General features: G+C 39.7%; 1 protein-coding gene across 1 annotated transcript; it reads left to right on the top strand.

The window, feature by feature from the left end:
• The first annotated feature begins 5,089 nt into the window (after nucleotides 1–5,089).
• LOC105922807 (polyunsaturated fatty acid lipoxygenase ALOX15B) lies at nucleotides 5,090–18,029 on the top strand. Its single transcript, XM_036137046.1, has 15 exons — nucleotides 5,090–5,160; nucleotides 5,448–5,624; nucleotides 6,818–7,022; nucleotides 7,131–7,212; nucleotides 7,520–7,642; nucleotides 7,740–7,843; nucleotides 9,094–9,260; nucleotides 9,374–9,517; nucleotides 11,395–11,598; nucleotides 11,820–11,906; nucleotides 11,991–12,160; nucleotides 12,767–12,888; nucleotides 13,756–13,856; nucleotides 14,330–14,500; nucleotides 17,212–18,029. Exons 2-15 carry the CDS (start codon nucleotides 5,472–5,474, stop codon nucleotides 17,389–17,391), a joined length of 2,013 nt encoding a protein of 670 aa, XP_035992939.1. The 5' UTR covers nucleotides 5,090–5,160; nucleotides 5,448–5,471; the 3' UTR covers nucleotides 17,392–18,029.

Here is an 18,029-nt window from a genome sequence, read left to right on the forward strand (position 1 = left end):
GACATAAAAAGACATAAAACAAGCATTAAAGTATGGTTTATGGGTTGGGTTCTGCAATGTTATAAGATGAGTATAAAACTCATCTTTAGAACCAATCTCTGCTCAAAATGGTGATCTGCACCGCCTAATCTACTTTCAGCAGTTATCATCAGTTATTGCAACCGTAAACTGCAGAAAATACGGGCAGAGCGGCTCTTTCTGAGTTTACTCACTCGACTCCTGTCAGGATGAGCTCCAGTGCATTATGAGGCGGAGGGATATTTCAGGGTCACTTAGTTTAGACCCCAAACAATCGACTTCACATTCAGAAACAAGCCCAAAAAACTGAAACCCGCAACTCATGAAATTTACAAGCGGCTTTAGTAAAAAGAACACCAAAGTCGCATAAAATAAGTGGGCTTCGCAACAGTGAGCATTCTTTCCAAGGGTGTCATATCACTCCGCCCCTCTGGTCGGGTAAACAAATGTCCCCGCAAATTCTACATTATAAAAAAGAAAAACCTGTCATGTTGCAGCTGTGCCTTCTGCACCATGGACATATTCTTGGCACTCTCCACCTTCCTTACACCCCAGTTCTCCACTCCACCTTCTCATCAGTTTCACCTGCCGTCACCTAATCAAGGCCGGACTCGTTCCACCTGTCATCACTCCTACTCAAACCTCCCTCAGTCAGCTCTTCCTTGTCGGTTCGTCTGCTCATTTCTGCCTACCATTGCTCACGAGCACTCTCACTTTGTCCTGCTGGAGTTCCCTTCGTCTACCCCTGCCTGCCCACCTGCAAGTATTCTCTCTGCCTTGCTGCTGGTCCTGCTGCAACCCCGACACTCCAAGTAACCTCTCTGCTGTATTGTCAGTTCTCTTGCTACCCCCAGCACTCCAAGTCACCTCTATGCTGTCCTGCTGGTTCTTAGCACAGCACCCGCAGCTCTCCAGTGCTCTCCAGTCCTCCAGCTCCTGTACTCAGTATTCACCTGCTCCAGCCCGGTAAAGACCCTGGTTCTCATCCTCCACAACTCATCATATTCAATAAACTCTTAACAGAGCTCTGTGTGTGTGGTTGTGTTAAGGTTCAGTCTACAAATCATGACAAAACCTACCGAAAAGTCTCGCTCTCACGTCATCTTGAAGACATTCTTCTTCGAAATGTTGGGTACAGACGACGTTTTTTCTCTCTGGCCAGATGTTCGATGGCAAATCCTTCCTTTTCAAGTTGGCAATCCAACAAAAGAGCCTGTGGTGGATCATGAATTGCAAAGGTAAAAAAAAAACTATTGTTTTGTTTGTTTAACTTTTACCCGAATTATTGGAACATCCAACGGTCATGCACGTGGGCATTGTTGCTTCAACAATAGCTCTCGCAAATTTCAATGGTGAAGTCCTCTCGAAATCCAAAATAGTTGTTGTTGATCGCAGCTGTGTACAACAGTTTTTCTATTGAATTAGCTTGTAGAGCGCAGTGCCTCACCGCAACATTACGTCATAAGGATGTGATGTCGGGCGGTCATTATTGCCCAAATATGGGCAATAATGGCCGCCCCCATACACAGTGATCTAGACGACAATTTATGCTTATATAATGATCCACAGATTTTTCCTTGTTGACCGGACTTCTCCTTTAAACAAAATGGGACATTGTTCTTTTCCAGACCTCTTCCAATACTGGGCTATGATTTTATAAAACCTTGCACAATGTGCCATTAATATTATTTTGCTACAAAAGATGTTGATTTCTTAGACTCCTTTTTCTAATGGTTGCATGACACCTGAGAGAAAAAAAGTCTGAAGACCTGACAAATTGTAAAACATTATTCAATCAAAAATGTCGTTACATTAACTTTTATATCAGTTGGTCACATGCAGGTGCTGGCTGGGGTTGAAATTAAGCCCGATAGCTTGGTTTGGAGAGGTCTTTCATCCGATCGCACGATGGATGCAAGACAAACCATAATTTTGATGTGAACACTTCATTTGTAGTATAAAACAGTTTCTGTATGGATGCATTTTATAATAGAAATAAAAACTATTTTCAGTTTTTAAACATGCAACAGGCAGCTTATCATAAAAATCTAAGCAAATTTTAAGGATTAAAAACCGAATCTATATCCTGAAATACATGGTAGACCTGAAATTAATAATTTCTCAGTCTGTTTTAAGGCATCTTAAAACCTTGGTTTGGTCTCCAATCCTCAGATCTCAAGAGATTAATATACTTCAATGCAAAGACCTATTACCAACTCAGCCCTACACCTGTTCCTGTACCTGCACACTGTTTTTAGGTGGTTTTCTGTCGCCCGCCGCCAGGGGTCCTGCTCTGTTGCCAGCCCCCAGGGGTCCTGCTCTGCCTAGACGTTCTTCTGATTCACCCGTCTGGCCAGGGTCGCCTGCCAGAGAAGCTTCAGCGCTGGGGTTGCCCACTGGAGACGCTGCTACAACAAGGCTTCCCCCAGGATGCCCGCCAGACATCCTGCCATGCCGAGGCCCTCCTCCGGGGTGCCCGCCAGAGCCCTTAGTTCGCCTTTCTGGTTTGTTTTTTTGGGTTTTTTTGGACTCTAGCCCTCGGTCCTAGGCCTCCCTCCACCCTCCCTGTCTGGGTTGTTTTTTTGTTTTGTTTTTTTGGACTCTAGCCTCCTGTCCTAGTCCTCTCTCCGCCTATCCTGTCGGGCTGTTTTTTTTGTTTCGGGTCTTTTTTTGGACTTTTGAGACTATTTTAAGGGCATCTGATATCCACCCTTGAGGAAGGGGTATTGTCATGATTTGGGTTTTTGTTTATTTTTGCTCCAGTTGGGCTCTTTGATAAGGTCTCTGTGTCTTCATGACGCAATCCTGCCTGCTTTCCTGTGAGTCCCAGCTGTTTGCCTGTTCAGGTTTAGCCTGACCCATATCACTCATTCCGGTCTCTTCCTGCCAGCATCATCTGGTATCCTGCTCATACTTGCCTGCCTACAACTATTGCCAAGATTAATCTGCTAAGTCTGGTTCTACTTGTCTGCCTCAACCGCCACTACTCAACAATTTAAATTAACTTTTTAGTTTAACTCTGTGTCCGGCTTAATATCAGGTTCACCTGCAGTAATAATTACACCTTAATGATTTTGAACATGATTTTTTTTTTTTAAACACCAAACATAACACTTTCTTTGTTGTTGCTATGTATGTTTTAGCTGTGTTGTGTGAAGGAAAGTTTGTTTCATTTGTTGCACTTTAATTTGTAATGGCAGTGAATGATTTTGATTCCAATTCTGAGGATTTTCTTAAAGAGGAACATAATTCTCCCAGAGGTCCCTTGTCAGACAGACGTGAACGTGAGCAGTGTCCTGTTGTGACAACTTCACAGACGGACACTCAGTCAAAAGGGATTTATTTTCCAACTCTTTAAAAATTCCCTTTAAGTAATTAGAGTTTAGGTTCTTTGTTAATGTCCTAATAATCTGTTAATCGATAGGTATATTGGTATGAATGTGTTGTAGGATTTCTAAACAATAACTGACTTCCTAGAGCTATTGAATAAGGAAACGGTGGAGTGATGAAGTTCCAGCACTTTTATTGAGAAACAGAGCATAGATCACATAGATGGAATGTAATCTCACCCCACGGCCCGGCCGCCAGCCTGTCTGCCCTGTCTCTGTCTCTCGGCACCCCTAATACTCGACAGTGGTGTGAGACGAAACAGAGACAGTCATATCCCGGGCAATCATCATTCCGCACAATAGCTCCGCAGCATTTGGTCTTGGCAATCAGCAGGGCTGTGCTCACATGTCTGAGTGCCTTGAGGCCATAGTGACTTCAGAATAATAGTCTCATAACAGAATGCTAATTGAAAAAGTTGAAATTCCTCTGGGGCTGTACTTTAAGATCAACACTCTGCGGAGGGAGACCAGGAGGAATGAAAGGTCCCCCCCCATCATGATAAAGAAACAGCATTTTAGAAAGCTGATGGGATAGTGCATCTGCTCAGCTGAGCGCTGCATGAGTGTCAGTAGTATTAAAGCGCATGTCCTCTGTGCTCTGAGGTTTGGAGAGCAGGTCAGGATCCAGCACCTGGGGTGGAGTATTGTGTATCCACTATCCCGCTGCAGGTTACAGCAGAATGCAATGCTTTGAGTCTAAGGCAGCATAGTGGCCAGGAAATCCTGGATCCCTGAAACAACTTTCCCTGCTATTTCTCCCATTTGCCAGGTCGCCTCACCATGCCAATGCATCCACCACGCAGCAACATGCATGAGTGTATTTAACAGTATGAAGTAATTAAAGTAATTGCAGTATACCTTGTTACTACTATTTATTAATCTGTGGTACACATCGTTCTAGTGATCATTAGGGAGAGGAATGTGAGTCATCATGCAATTTGGCTGCGATTCACCACCTTACCATCTGCGTCGTCAATTTCCCCGTCTTCAAAATGAAATCATGCATGGATCAGAGTTGCCGTGAGGACCTCACATTTTCTCGTGAAGTTTTTTTTTTTTAAATAGATCCTAACTTTTGCATGAAAAGTGGCGTACAAATTTCAGGCCCTGTGGAGGGCAACAACAAATTAATAGTTTCAAAATATTTTTTCTCATGTGCAAAACTGTTTCATCACAACATGCCGATAAGTCATCCTTTTGTCTGATTCTTACAAGATAGCCCTATTACTTGTAGAGCTGTTGTTGCATCATAGGTTTTCATTGATATGAAGCGAATTGAGTTTTGTTTGGTTTGAGAAATAGTAGTGCTTGTAAATTAATAAATCTCTAAAAGCTCAATTTATTGGTGTAATCGGAAAACCCTTTGGACAAGAATCCTGGTTGACATCATCATCATCATCATGCTGTGTTGCCACATGTCCTTTAATAGTCTTACTACCTTTTCATCAACAAAACTCATCATTTCCAACAATGGCTGAATGGCTTGGTGGCCCATATCCAGTCTTTGAGGTCATCCAAACAGGTATGCGCGTCTATAATGTTTAAAGACATGGCAGTCCCTACTTTCAACAAAGAACCGGAAGCAGATGAGAGGTGGGAGGCTATGTTCTAGGTAGTTTCATTACCATAGTTTTTTTTATGTTGTCTCTGACACTCCCACAGCACCGTGTGTGTGTATATAAGGAAATCTGTGGTGATAAGTTGCGTGAAAGCAGCAGTTCTTCAGGGGAACTTTGTTGTCTCGTTAGCAGAGGTAAGACAAATCTTTTCAAAAAGCAGAACTGAAACAAATTATGTAGACAGCGATCCTCTATTTGTAATTTTTATATCAAAATGGTGTTTTTCCATGTCATTGTGAGGCATTTTCCTAGATCTATCTACTTTAGTAAGTTTTGTGAGCTGCCACAAGGAACAAAATTGTTTCAATGGTGTTACATCAATGTTGTTTTTAAATGCTCCTTTTCAGTGATTTTGCAGTGAAAAAGAGCCATTCACGAATCCATACTGATGACGTTTTTTTCTGCCTCTATCATTTTTAAGGTGGATTTGTTTTCAGGATCATAAATGTTGGATTACGAAGTGAACGTGTTTACAGCCAATCGTCCCTTTGCCACCACCTTTAACAATGTCTTCATCAAGCTGGTTGGCACAAGTGGAGAAAGTGAACGCAAGAGGCTCTTGAGCTTGAGGGGACCTTCAGCATTTGTGAGAGGAGCCGTAAGTCTGAAAGATTCAGCTTCTAGTTCATATGTAGCACACACCTTACCAGCTTTGCTTTAGACTGACAATCACAGTATCCCTGGATTATGATATTTTATGTCATAATCTAACTCAATGTAGGGCATAATCATGAAGTGGATGGGAAAGAATCATATTCCATCCATCCAGCCTTCTTCTGACCCGCTTAATCCCTCATCGGGTCGCAGAGGTTGCTGGTGCCTATCTCCAGCACCCACTGGGCGAGAGGCGGGGTACACCCTGGACAGGTCAAGGATTATATTATTTTTTTAAATGAACAATGAAATGTCAAACTAGTGAGACATTAATTCCCCCCTCCAATGAGTTTATACTTTGCAAAAGCTTTTGTTTGCAACTACCAGCTATGCAAATCTAGTCTGTTTTTGTTTCCACTCTTCTTTGCAAAATATCTTTGACCAGAATATTCTAATTATAACAGATCAAAATGCTTTGATCTAAACTATTCCATTGTAGCTCTGGCTTGGGGTTCTCACCCTGCTGGAAAATTAACCGCTAAACAGTTTCAAATTCTTTGCAGCCTTTGAATTTAATAGAATTAAAATACTTTTTTGTCCCCAACTCATTTTAACAGCTTTTTTTCATGGGGTTGACATGTGCAAAGCTACATTCACTTTCAAATCAGCTATGAGCAGCTTTCCTGTCCATGCTGAGATCATGCTTGACTTTAAAGTAGGTTTCTCATGGCTTTCTGTAAAAATTCCCTTTTTCTTGTATTTCTTATCATTCAGCTTTATCACTGACCTGTCCGCCCTGGTCAGGAACAGGGTTCAAACAGTGAACTCGAGCAGAGCTTTGATGTGAAGACATTGCTTTTCAGCAGCTTATTCTTGCAGATTTCTTAAAACTGTTAATGTCGCAAACAAGCCGTGGGATGGGGGTTAGAGGACACACCTCCAGAGGTGTTTCCCTCTTCCAGGCATTTCCAGGTCGGTTGAAAAACCTTTTTTTTTTTTTAATGGGCAAAATTGAGTAGGTGGAAATGAGATTAATGTGAAAAAGTTTGGGACATGTGAAACGTTTGAAAGCTACTTTACAATTCATTGTGATTGTAGTTCTATCTCTAGTGTTTGTAAGTTGTTAAAGATGATGTTTAAAAAAAACTTTTTGCTTTTCATATACAGTACACTTGTTGTCTTTTAATGTTGTTTTAGGTGGCAAGTTTTACAGTGTCCTGCCCCACCTCCCTTGGAAAACTGGTGCTGATAGAGCTTGACAAACAGCCGTTTGTGGTGTTTCCAGAGGATTCTTGGTTCCCTGCCAAAGTCGAAGTCAAATCACCCGAGGGAGTTACTTACAACTTCCCTATCTACCGCTGGATCACTGACAGCAAGGTGCACCACTTCAGAGAGGGAACAGGTTTGTGGAACAGACTGAAATTGTGTTAAAAGCTTGTTTCTTTTAACTATAGGCAGACAGGAGCAGATTAACACCTAAAACTCAAAGATGTTTTTTTTTTATTTCCAGCACTGAAAGGGTTTGAAGACAATCATCATCTTGGCAGGTACAGCCGGGAGAAGGAGATCAAGCAGCGTCAGAAGGAGTATTGGTGAGAAAGCACAGAGTCAACAACACCATAAATCTTTCCTCCCTGTATAAGTGCACACCTACGTGTATGGTGCTCATTTCTGTAAGTTTTGTTGAATAAGATTTATTGCTAATTCATTTCCAAAGAGAAATTTCTCAGAACCCCCCCCCCCCCCCCCCCAATAAAAAAACAACACATCTACAGGTATCATTCTGCTCCAAGGTCTTCTCATATACTGCATAGTATATGCACCTAATACATGGTTCAGGACTCTTTATGCATAAATTACTACATTAATAAAATAAAACTGAATATATATATTTTTCAGCTGGGATGTGTATGCAGAGGGAATTCCTCACTGCATAAAAGCAGATGACCTAGCTTCTCTACCTGCTGAGGTCAGATTTTCCTTTGCCAAGAAGACAGAGTTTCTGTTCACCCAAAAGACAGGGTAAAATCCTAATATTTGGATACATTTCTGCCTTCAATCTGATGTTTTTTTTGTATATGAACAATAACACATTTAATTTCTGATTTTTCTTCACTAGACTTGCAGAGCTAAAACTGAAGGGGCTGGCTGATTGTAAAAAGGGATGGACAAATCTTGATGACATCACCAGGGTGTTTTGGTGCAGACAGACTGAAATATCTGGTATGCCTAAAGTGAATCCTACTGAGGTCGCGAGGGGTGCTGGTGTTTATCTCCAGCTGTCAATGGGCGAGAGGCAGGGTACACCCTGGACAGGTCGCAGGGCAAGTCTATCACAGGGCGAGACAGACAGAACAAAGCATTCTCACACACAGTCACACCTAGGGAGAATTTGAGAGGCCAATTAACTTAACAGTCATGCTTTTGGACTGTGCGAGGAAGCCGGAGTACCCGGAGAGAAACAAGGGAGCATGCGCAGGGAGAACATGCAAACTCCATGCAGAAAAACCCTGGATTGGACTCAAACCCAGGACCTTCTTGCTGCAAGGCAACAGCGCTACCCACTGCCCTACTGTGCAGCCTCCCATTATTATTATTATTTAAATTTAAGCCTTACTGTGATGATCTTGGCACTGGTGCTGGTCTAATCCATAATTTAGCACACCTGCCCAACTCCACCCTGCCTGCAATCATCCCTCACCGGCTCCACCTGTTCTCACCGGCATAAAACCTGCTCTCGGACCAGCAACCAGTGCCAGATTGTCTCAAGCCACCCGGTAAGAATCTTTCAGCGTTTCTGATTCTGCCTGCCTGTCTGTTTACCCGACCTGCTCTGCCTTATCGTTGCCGAGCCTGCCTTACCCTGTCTTGATGCTGCCTGACTGCCTGGAAACCTGACCTGATCTGCCCTCGGACGTGACAACTTCCCTGACCTGTGCTGCCTGCCAGTATAGCCAACCCTGTCTGCCTGTGAGTACCGGAACCTGCCTAATCCTTGTGAAATCTCTGAGCCCACCAGTTATCTGACCTGGACCTTCCTCTCGGATCTCCCTGTCTGGATTGCCGCTGGACCTCTCCTTTCTGTTATCGGACCCGGACCCCCCTGGATTACGCCCCTGGAAAGCCCCAAGCGCACTGCCTACCTGTTAGCCGCTTAACAGCTTCAGCCCCGAAAGCCCAGTCTAATGTCGGATCCCCGCCCCGGACCTTTTCGCAGACCTCAAGCCGGTTCCCCAGGCTCAGGCGCCCCGCCACCAGGGGATTTCCAGCCCAAGAGCGCTCCAATTGCCTGCGTCTATTTATACTTTTTATACATTAAATTAAACCGTAGCAAAAAAAAAATAACAATCTGTATATACTTGTGAAATTAAACCTGACCCAAATTTTGTTTAAAATCTGTATGATCAATGCTAAAAAGAAGAGTTTCGATTTAGAGACATTTAAAGTACATGTTTTTCTTTTTTTTTTTACAGACTATGTCCAAGAGCACTGGAAGGAAGATGCCTTTTTTGGCTACCAGTTTCTGAATGGGCTCAATCCCATGCTTATTCGTCGCTGTGACGTCCTGCCCGACAACTTTCCTGTCACTGACGCCATGGTTTTCCCTGACTGTCGCTGCTGCTTGGTGGAAGAAATGAAGGTGACTGTACAAAAAAATTACAGTTCATGGATATTTCTAGGTAACTTTGGTAGTTGCGTTTATATGCAAAATTAACTTTGACATTTGTGAATCTTTCTTAAAATTTGAAACAGAAAGGCAACATATTCCTTTGTGACTACAAGCTAATAGATGGAGTGAAAACAAACATCGTCAACGGCAAGAAGCAGTACCTGATGGCTCCACTCGTCTTGCTCCATAAAACTCCTGATGATAAACTCATGCCTATTGCTATTCAGGTGGGATTAGCACTCAAATACACATAATGAATAAATTAATTACGAGCATTGAATTAAATGTTTCTTCTATGTACCCGAACATTCCAGTTAACCAGGAATAGGAAGAACCTAGCTGGATGTGATTTAAAAATATTTAGAAAGAATTACAGAAAGAAAGAAGGCACTTAGATGCAAGAGAACAGATATTACGGTTACATTTTTCCAAAGACCAATCATGATCCCTATCATGGAAATCAACGCTAACACTATGACCATCCAAGTTAAAAGTAATGATTCTAAAGTCTCCCGGTTGAATAGAAGTTCATAAGACAAAGATTTACATGATGATTTGTCCAAAGAAGAGGAAGTCAAGAGAAATGTCTGATTGCACCAGCTGTGAGACTTGAAGAAAGGCAAGGCAAGTTTATTTAGAAATTTTCAGTAATAAGACAATTGAAAGGCTTACCGGGTACAGGTCTGCTAATCTAATTTAGCACAGTGTTGAAGGACCACTTGTGACAAAACATGACAACATTCAGGTGTGCACCACCACCCCCGTTTTTTTTCCAAATAACAGTGTAATTACAATACTTTAAGACATGCAGTGATTGTGTAAAACCTAGCAGCAGTGAATGGAAACATCTAAAAGCCTTATTATCAATAAAATAATCAGTCTGTGTGTTGCTCATGAGTGTTTAACTGAACTGCAGTAATGGAAATGTTAAAGTTTTATTGTAAAAGTGGCTGTCACATCCCTATAATCCTACGACTATTGTGGGACCACATTCAGTCACAGCAACCTCTCATTTGGCCCTAAAAAGTCACTTCAAGCTAAAGCTGCATGTGGGGTGTTGGAAGAGGAATAAAAAACAAAAACAACCAACAACTTAAAATACTTGAGTAATTTGGCACAGGCACAGAAAAAAATGAAGGCACAGAAGAAAATGAGTAAAAACTTAGAAGTCAGATTAAAGGTTTATCACTTCAACCACTAGTCTGCTTTGTTCTTTCTTTCAGTAGTCAAAAGTTGATATCTTCAAACAAACTCCCACTTATGTTCTCTTACATTTCAGTTCAGACCTCAGGGGGAATTCTTTAAATTCCTTGTCGATAATTAGTTTCTAAATGATAAATAAGTCTGTTACCAGAAAGACGAAATAAATTAACTAATTATGGTATGTTGTTTTTGTATGGAGCTAGAACAATCTCAATACTTACAACATTAAACAACATTAAACCAAAGGCTATATTTCAAATGTAAGCATTAATTGCACACAATTACAAATGAACTGCCTTGCACTCATAGTACATCCAAAGTGCTTTCTGAACAGGTTTAATGTGAATGTGAATTATGAGTAAGTTATCCCACGTGGAGTGCTTTCTTCTGATTGGCTTATACAAGGGAGATTTCTGATTGGTTGCAAACCATTCCCTGTTTAAAAAAATACATTTGTCTAAGTCAAGTCAGGGGACTTGACTTAGACAAAAATCAAAAATCCACACACAGATGCAGTGAAGTTTAAAGACCACTGGTACTTTGTATTTCAATTTATACTTGTTTATAGACCAGAAATACTTTGGTAAATCTTATCCTGTGCATGTGTAAATCTTGTGTGCTTGTGTGATGTGTCCTGTGCATGTGTGAATATTGTGTTTGTTTGTGTGTATCTTGTCATGTGTGTGTGTGTGTGTGTGTGTGTGTGTGTGTGTGTGTGTGTATCTTGTCCCGTGCATGTATGAATCACATATGTGTATTTGTAAATATTGAGATTGCTCTAAGTCCATATTTTTGATTCATGTGGAATCATATAAATGCCTTTTAGACAGGGTGACCAAACAAACAGGTCTGCTCTGGGTAAAAGTGTATTATATTTAACCTTGTTACAACCCTGTTGCAGCTGAAGCAGAAACCAGCAGAAGACAACCCAATCTTTCTGCCATCAGATTCTGAGTATGACTGGCTGCTGGCCAAGATTTTTGTGAGAAGTGCAGATTTCAGCGAGCATCAGCTCAATGTTCACCTGCTGCGCACTCACCTGCTGGCTGAGGCGTTTGCAGTGTCACTGTTGCGCAACATGCCCATGGTGCATCCTCTCTACAAGGTAACTGAAGCTGCAACGTTACACCGTGTTTCGCTGTGCTTATTTCGACATGCTCAGGATAATATAACTTGTGGGAAAGTTTGTTGTTACTTTATTACTTATACTTCTCCAGAAGTTTTTGTTCTGTATTATAGTAATCCAGGGAAGGAGCATGGTATAACACGTGCAAGCTAATCCTAATGTTGCCTAACATCTACTCACATCTTTTTCTCTTTTCTCAGCTTCTCATACCTCACACCCGCTACACTGTGCAGATCAACTTCTTAGCTCGGAAAATACTCATATCTGAGGAGGGTGCTTTCACCAAAGTAGGAAAATGCACTCCAAGAGACATCATTGTTTCTTTTTTTTACGACAATGTTTGTTTTTAACTTTGCTTTGACTTTCTCCAGATTACAGCTTCAGGTGGAGAGGGTATGGCCACAATTCTAAGGAGATCCCTGTTGTCAGTGACGTACAGCTCTCTCTGTATGCCTGAAGACATTGCTGAGCGTGGGCTCGAGAACATGCCAAACTTCTACTACAGAGACGATGGACTCAGATTGTGGGACATTATCAACAGGTATAATAATTGCTTCCGTTTTGCATCTTACTTTATGCTACTTCCTATGATAACAACAACTCAGACGGTTTCTTATGCAAACTTTCAACAATGCTATTTATTAGAATTAGGTATGTATGTTTTTAAGAAGACAAAATGGGTATTTTTCCATATCTCATCTGCCCACTTTCTCTTAGTACTTTGATTGCTGTTTTTGCCAAATCAGCTGGTAAGCAATTATGTCTGTACAGAACAATATGGCTGACTATACTGTGAACCAGCTGAAACGTCTTAATTTAAATAAAGCTTTGTTCATAATCTAGGAAAGGTTTTGGTGGAGTTCAGTCTTTTTACTTCTTTTTTTTTTTATTCCTTGTCATGTTGAATTTACGTCTGTGCTGTAAATCAGGCACACTTGTCCTGTTACTCATCCTAAAAATAATTGTGTATTATTTATTGAGCTTTTGCTCATATAATAACTTATCTAAGAAATATCAGCAATAGAAGTTACTAAAAATTAAAATGTTATTTGTAAATGAAATAATTCTTGTGAAAAAAACACATTATTTACTATTGTGTTTGTGTGTGTTGAAAATGTAGTTTATAAAATGTTTCTGTGTCTGACAGGTTTGTACGTGGTGTCCTAAGCTACTACTACAAGAATGATCTTGAAGTTCAGCAAGACTCTGAACTACAAAATTGGATTTTGGACATTTTTGAACATGGATTCCTTTCCCATCCTTGCCCAGGTATGCTGTAACACAAATAATAGGGCCTATTGGGCATTTATTTGTAATAGAAGTATGTGGGCTGCACAGTGAAGCAGTTGGATGCAACGTTCCCTTGCAGCAAGATGGTCCTGGGTTTCAAACCTAGCGTGGTCTTTTTGCATGGAGTTAACATGTTCATCCTGTGCTTGTGTGGGTTCTCTCAGAGTACTCCAACCAGGGCTGGATGATAATTCAATAACAGTATATATCGATCAATAGACATATATCGATGATAGTAAAATAAAAAGTCTATAAAACGTTCAAAAGAAGAGCTGTTTTCCTTCCTTTTGCATACTCCCAACCAATCACAAACGCAGACCCAGGAAGTGACCAAGCTCTGCCCCCTTCAAAGAGTTCAGAGAGCATGGCTTCTTTTTTTCTTTTGCAATAACTTTTGCTAAAAAGTTGGTTGAATAAAGGGTTGAGTTTGAATTAAGTGTTTGTGTGTCCTATATCTAAAAGTAGGTTGCTAAGCAACAGCATAAAATGCTCAGGGCTGCACTTAAAATATATGTTTTGAATTTGTTGATAATTACCAATATTGATCAATATGATTGCTATTTTATTGATATGCTTGTATTCTATATCATCCGTCCTCAACTCCAACTTCTTCCCAGTTTCTTTACTATGTTACTTAAGCTCTCTAAATTGCCCTCGGATCTAAGATATACGTGTGTGTGTGTGTGTGTGTGTGTGTGTGTGTGTGTGTGTGTGTGTGTGTGTGTGTGTGTGTGTGTGTGTGTGTCAGTATGCCTACCCTCAGTGATCCAGAGAGGAGCTGTGGATGTAATGGAAGCATCAAATGTTGAATGTTTAAACGTTAACTTTATTATTTCTAATTCTCAGGAATCCCACAGAAACTTGCTACAGTGGATGAGCTCATCAAGTTTGTCACCATGGTGATCTTCACTGGCTCGGCCCAGCATGCTGGGGTGAACTCTGGACAGGTAAAATCTTGGGACGAAAATGCTGAGATTTTGATATACAGACTCATTAAGTGTTAGTATAAATTTAGTTGTGAGCATGCTACTACACATAACCAATTAAGCAGGGATTGTCTTCAAATAACATATTTTTCTATAAACCCAGTTTGTAAAATGTAGAAAAGGGGGTTCAGATTTTAAATGCTGTGAATATTCAAGTTGCATCGTATGCTGCAGAGATTATGAATTGGGGTTTTGTCTGAAATCATCTTTAAATAATCTTCACCTATGCTCTTAATGTGATTCACTTAATGTAGGAGTAAACACAAACATGTTGACCTGATGGTAGATTTGATAGAACAGCAAACTGTCTAACCAGCAAACGGAAACTGACATTTTCAAATACAACTATTTTGCTTCAAAGTTAATAGAGCTGTCTTTTGGACTTACTTAAGCAAAAATGAATTAATACTACAAAACTCATTTGTTTACTGCAGTATGACTACGGTGGCTGGATGCCTAACTTGGCAACCTCCCTGCAACTCCCACCGCCAACCAAAAAAGGGGAAGCGACTGAAGAAACAATGCTGAAAACACTGCCAGACGTCAACGTCACAGTTCAGGGCATGGCCACCATGTGGCTGCTCAGCCAGAAGTCCAGGGATTTTGTAAGTGTGTTGACTTCAGTATGCTATACAGCCAAACATTCAATTCAATTCAATTCAATTCAATTTTATTTATATAGCGCCAAATCATGAAACATGTCATCTCAAGGCACTTTACAAAGTCAAGTTCAATCATATTATACAGATTGGGTCAGATTATACAGATTGGTCAAAAAATGTCCTATATAAGGAAACCAGTTGATTGCTTCAAAGTCCCGACAAGCAGAATTCACTCCTGGGGAACCGTAGAGCCACAGGAAGAGTCATCTGCATTGTACATGGCTTTGCTGCAATCCCTCATACTGAGCAAGCATGAAGCGACAGTGGGAAGAAAAACCACCCATTAACGGGGAAAAAAAACCTCCGGCAGAACCGGGCTCAGTATGAACGGTCATCTGCCTCGACCGACTGGGGTTACAGAAGACAGAACAGAGACACAACAAGAGAAACAAAAAAGCACAGAAGCACACATTGATCTAGTAATCTGTTCTACATTAGATGGTAGTAGCAGGTGAGCCGTCTTCTCTGGATGATGTCACAGTTAACAGAACGCCAGACCAGGTGTACCTACTATGAAGAGAAAAGAGAGAGAACAGAAAGTTAAAGCAGAAATGACAACACATAATGCATAATTGAAGAACAGTAGAACTCAATATAGTGAGAAAATTAGATCCTGATATACTCCAGTAACCTAAGCCTATAGCAGTAAAACTATAAAGGTAGCTGAGAGTAACATGAGTCACTAGTTATAATTTTTGTCAAAAAGAAAAGTTTTAAGCCTAGTCTTAAAAGTAGACATGTGTTCAAGCTTTTTCCAGAACTCTCAAACAGGTTCATACCAGGTTCATACCAATAAATTTAAATATAATTTAAAAACTAATTTATCTTAATAGTTCTAAAAGGAGCTCATTCATTGTTAACATTAATTACATAAATGGGGTTCTATTCAAAGCAGTCCTTGCTGATCATTTTGACAATTATGCCTTACTGCTGATGAAAACCCAAAAGTTGTTGTTTTTTGAAAACTTAAATAATACTTGAGACCAGTACAAACATATTTCTAATTTTAAAATGTTATGTCATGGCTACAATCACATGGAAGATTACTGATTCGACAGCTCACCAGCACACAGTCACTAACACCTTCTTACAAGGAGGCTTAACAATGAAAGACTATTATTAAAGCTAAATTAAAAGTAAGTTGAGTGGAAGAAAAAGGTGGTAGAAAAGAGTAAATAGTATAAATATATAATTTGTGTAATTAATCCTCATAAATTATGATTTCCACTTTTGTGCATGTAATGACTCATGGAGCTTTATATGAAGGTTATTTTGTTCCAAAACGATTTTTGCATTGTAAGCATGAATTTGAAGTTATAGAGGGAGTTAAATTCTAAGTTTTATATTTTTTTAAAAAAATCACAAGTACACATTTTTTTTACACCTGTTCAAATTTTAAGTACAAGTACACAAATTGTGTTCTGTGAGTTGCACATCAAAAACCTCTTACATTCTCAGTTTTGCTCCAAATGGTCCAGAACTATTGTTGCAAAACTATTTGTGCATTGTAACTTTGGTGTTTTGTAATTGTAGATTTTTTTTAATCTGTCACAAGTACAAAATAAAATTACACCTCTTCAAATTCTTGAGTACAAGTACACAAATTGTGTTCTGTGAGTTGCACATCATAAATGTCTGTCATTCAGTTCAGCTACAGTTGATTTAAAACAAATGGTGCAAAACAAATTCAAACACGTGTATTAAAATCTTCCAAAAAAACAACATTTTTTTTATATTATTTTTTCCTTAGCCCAAATCCAAATCAATGAGTACAACTGCACAAATCTGCTGCTGTGAATCACAAATTCAACTTTACAAGTTTATTGCCTACCTCCATCCAATCAGAGACTCAACCAGCAGTCCAGTGATTTTGTGAGTGTGTTGACTTCAGTATGCTATACAGCCAAACTTGTGTTCAAGCTTTGTCAAGAACTCTTGAACAGGGTGACATCAATTAATTAAAATATCATTTGAACGCTGTTTTATTTCTATAGTTCAAAAAGGGAACTCATTCATTAACATTAGTTACAGAAATCGGATATATTCAAAGCAGTTCCTACTGATAATTTTGATAATTATGCCTTACAGCTGATGAAAACACAAAACTCATTTTTTTTTTTTGAAAACCTAAATTATACACGAGACCAGTACAAATGTATTGCTAATATTGAAATGTTATGTCATGGCCATAATCACAGGGAAGACTACTGATTTAATGTGGTAGAAAACATACACAAGCAACAGGGGTATCACAAACCAGAGGATTGTTAAGTAAAGTTCAAGATTTTGCTAAATGAGGAGATTGATCTCCTCAATGCCACATTGCATTTCCAACTTTTTTAGGTTTAAGACATTTCTTTTTGGGGTTTTATTAACTCTAAGCCATGATAAAAATAGTAATATTAAATAGTAAACATATATATTTTGTGTAATTAATCCTCATAAAATATGATTTCTACTTTTGTGCATGTAAAAATTCATAAACTAGGTTTTACGTGATTTTCAAAGTTATTGTCTAGCAGCTGTATGTCAATACAATGATAATATACAACCAAATGACTTTCTACAGCTATGTATTTACATCAGTAGTCTATTTTCTACAAATATTTGCATGTCAGTGGCAGAAAAACTAAGGGTGTTGTTGGTTTCGTCAGGTACCCCTTGGACAGTACCCAGAGGACCACTTCAGTGAGGAGACTCCACGTCAGATGATAATGAACTTTCAAAAGGAGCTTGAGGCGTTAAGTGCAGCCATCAAAGAGAGAAACAAGGATCTGAAAGTGCCGTACACGTACATGGATCCAGAAGAAATAGAAAACAGTGTGGCTATTTGAACAAAAAGCAGTTTTCTCTCCTCTTTCTAATAGCAACACACAATTATGGGGTGCAAGGTTTTCTTATGGATGTTATTGGAAGTTTTTATGAACTTAGGGGACAAACATGTTACCTGTCATTGGCGCTGTATAGGGGGAAAAGTTAAGACAACTCCAAGGGCCCCTGACTGTCAGGGGCCCCAGTTTTTGTAATGATTTAGATTTTTTGGGGGGCCCAAAATTTCTGGTGACACCCCTGCCTGTTTCACATTCAGTTTTGTTTGAATGTACAGTATATTTTTCAAAGTAGATATTATTTCAATATACTAATTGGGATACATGCTGAGAAATATGGAGACATATGAGTGACTTTAGCCTGCTTGTTAGGTTTTAGGTTGTTTTCTGTTATGTTGGCCAATGGCCTTTTACATTTTAGACCAGCAAGCGTGGTGGTCAGCATTGTGTTTTCAGACACCTCTTGCATAAAGGACATTTTTGCAACACAAAATGAACCTTCAGGGTGCATATTCTTCATAAATAAGAAAATAGCAATTGCTAAGGAAATGTATTTTCTCAAACTTCTTGTATGAAATTCAAAATAATGCATCTTTGTAAAACATTTACTGCAGAGTGCAAATAAAAATACGGTTGACCAGAAA

The sequence above is a fragment of the Fundulus heteroclitus genome, chromosome 5, assembly GCF_011125445.2.
Source record: "Fundulus heteroclitus isolate FHET01 chromosome 5, MU-UCD_Fhet_4.1, whole genome shotgun sequence".
Classification (NCBI taxonomy): domain Eukaryota; kingdom Metazoa; phylum Chordata; class Actinopteri; order Cyprinodontiformes; family Fundulidae; genus Fundulus; species Fundulus heteroclitus.